Genomic DNA, 1,965 nt, shown 5'->3' with positions numbered 1-1,965 from the left:
GCTTTCACTCAGAAATGTCTTGTTTCAAAAAGAAACAACACAACATTCTAAAATAGAAAAACTGAAAGTGTATTTTCTTCAGCCTAAAAAAAAATCATTAATTGCACAATCCTCAATGCACCTCACCAACATGAAAAGGAATGCACTTCACATCAATAAAAAAATGCCATAATATAATTTATATGACATAATGTTTACTAATACATATCAGATCTTTGTAATATAACAAAAGTACAAATGTAACTATAAACAAATGATAACGATAATAAATCATCCATGAAAATAAATTCAACTTCTGTAATTCTATAAAGAAACCAGGAGAGGGAGATATACATGTTCTTACAGTGAGTGACATATGAGCTCCTCCCTTGCCTAAAAATACAGTAATATTTGCTCTGAATCTCTCTCCTTTCTCAGTCACTTTGCTCTCACTGTTTGTACCACTTTATCATTTTGAAGAACAAACAATGAAACTATGGATGGAGACATTAATAATATTGGGATTAGTTGTTCTTGGTATGTTTGGTATATTACTCTTGAATGTTTGGTTTTATTTCTACATTATAATGCTGTGTGTCACAGAATTACTCTTGTGTGTTAACAGGATGTCAGTCAGATGACACAGTTGATCAGCCACTTAAACATGTTACTAAAAAACTGAGGTGAAACCATTAAAAACAGTTCCACTGATGATCCAGAGACTGTGTGTGTCTGACTCTGCTGTGTACTACTGTGCTTTGAGGCCCACAGTGTTAACAGGATGCCTCTCTCTCATACAAAATCAAAAGAAACATATACAACTGAAGAGGGAGGAGTGATTGGACCTGATGTCATTAGCCACACCCACATTAGTAATAAACAACAGAACAACTCTCCATGTATAGTAACTAATCATTTGTGTAAAACAGTCTTCAGATCAGATCAGTCTTCAAAAATCTGATTAAAAGTATAAACATGGAGAAACATATACTGCTTATTGTCATAACAGTATCAGGTACAGTAAAATACAATTTACATGTACATATTTTTAAGCAGTGTTTAAGTGAAGAACATAGTTTTTGAAATAACTTTTAAGTAGGCTGGTTTTCAGATGTACTGTTGTGTTTCTCAAATTTATATTCAGGAGTATTTGCTGACAGCATTGGACCAAAAGACAAGGATGCTATAATCAGTAAAGAAGGAGAGTCTGTAACACTGAGCTGCATTTATGATACAAGCAGCAATGATGTTTTGCTTTACTGGTACAAACAGTATCCCAACAATAAACCTCAGTATTTATTGTATAAAGGTGCTCGATCATGGAACACTGAAGAGGATATACCAGACAGTCGCTTTCAGTCGACTACATCCCAAACATCCACTGAACTCACTATTAACAGTGTAACTCTGTCAGATTCAGCTCTCTATTACTGTGCTCTAAGAGTTGGAGCCCAGTGATACAAAATGCCTGAGAAGCTTTACAAAAACTCACACAAAGTTAAACAATAGTAATCAAAAGCCTCTAAACCACATTTATCTCTCATATAACCCACACAGAATAAATGCACCACAACATCACCTGCTTATTTAATGCGAGTGAGAGAGGATCAAAGTAATTAATATCAAGGCTACTAACAAATTAAATAATATATAATTTAAATTGAATATTATTATTAAATAATAATCAAATCACTAAAACGGAAATGAAAGAAACCTAGAGAAATTACAAAAGCACACTGAAATTGAAGTGAACACTGAAAACATAAAAATACAAACTTTTCAAAATATTTATAAATACTAGGATGTATATTAAATATATAAAAACACTGAATATAGGAGGGGACTTAATGACATGAACCACACCCACAAATCAATACAAGCCGACCAGTGCATACATTTAGAGTAAGATTATAGTGGATATTCACAAAAACACCTGAAACAAACAAAGCATTGATTTTTAATTCTATAAAGATACAAATATTCAAA

At 32.5% G+C, this 1,965-nt stretch overlaps 1 gene segment (V, D, J or C); it reads left to right on the top strand.

The window, feature by feature from the left end:
* Nucleotides 1-693: 693 nt before the first annotated feature.
* Nucleotides 694-1,456, top strand: LOC113045446 (T cell receptor alpha variable 3-like). The segment is given in 2 exon segments: nt 694-994; nt 1,124-1,456. Coding segments are annotated over 2 exon segments (354 nt in total).
* The last annotated feature ends 509 nt before the right edge of the window (nt 1,457-1,965 follow it).

Source organism: Carassius auratus, chromosome 27 (genome assembly GCF_003368295.1).
Source record: "Carassius auratus strain Wakin chromosome 27, ASM336829v1, whole genome shotgun sequence".
Classification (NCBI taxonomy): domain Eukaryota; kingdom Metazoa; phylum Chordata; class Actinopteri; order Cypriniformes; family Cyprinidae; genus Carassius; species Carassius auratus.
This window is presented reverse-complemented; position numbering and strand designations above follow the sequence as displayed.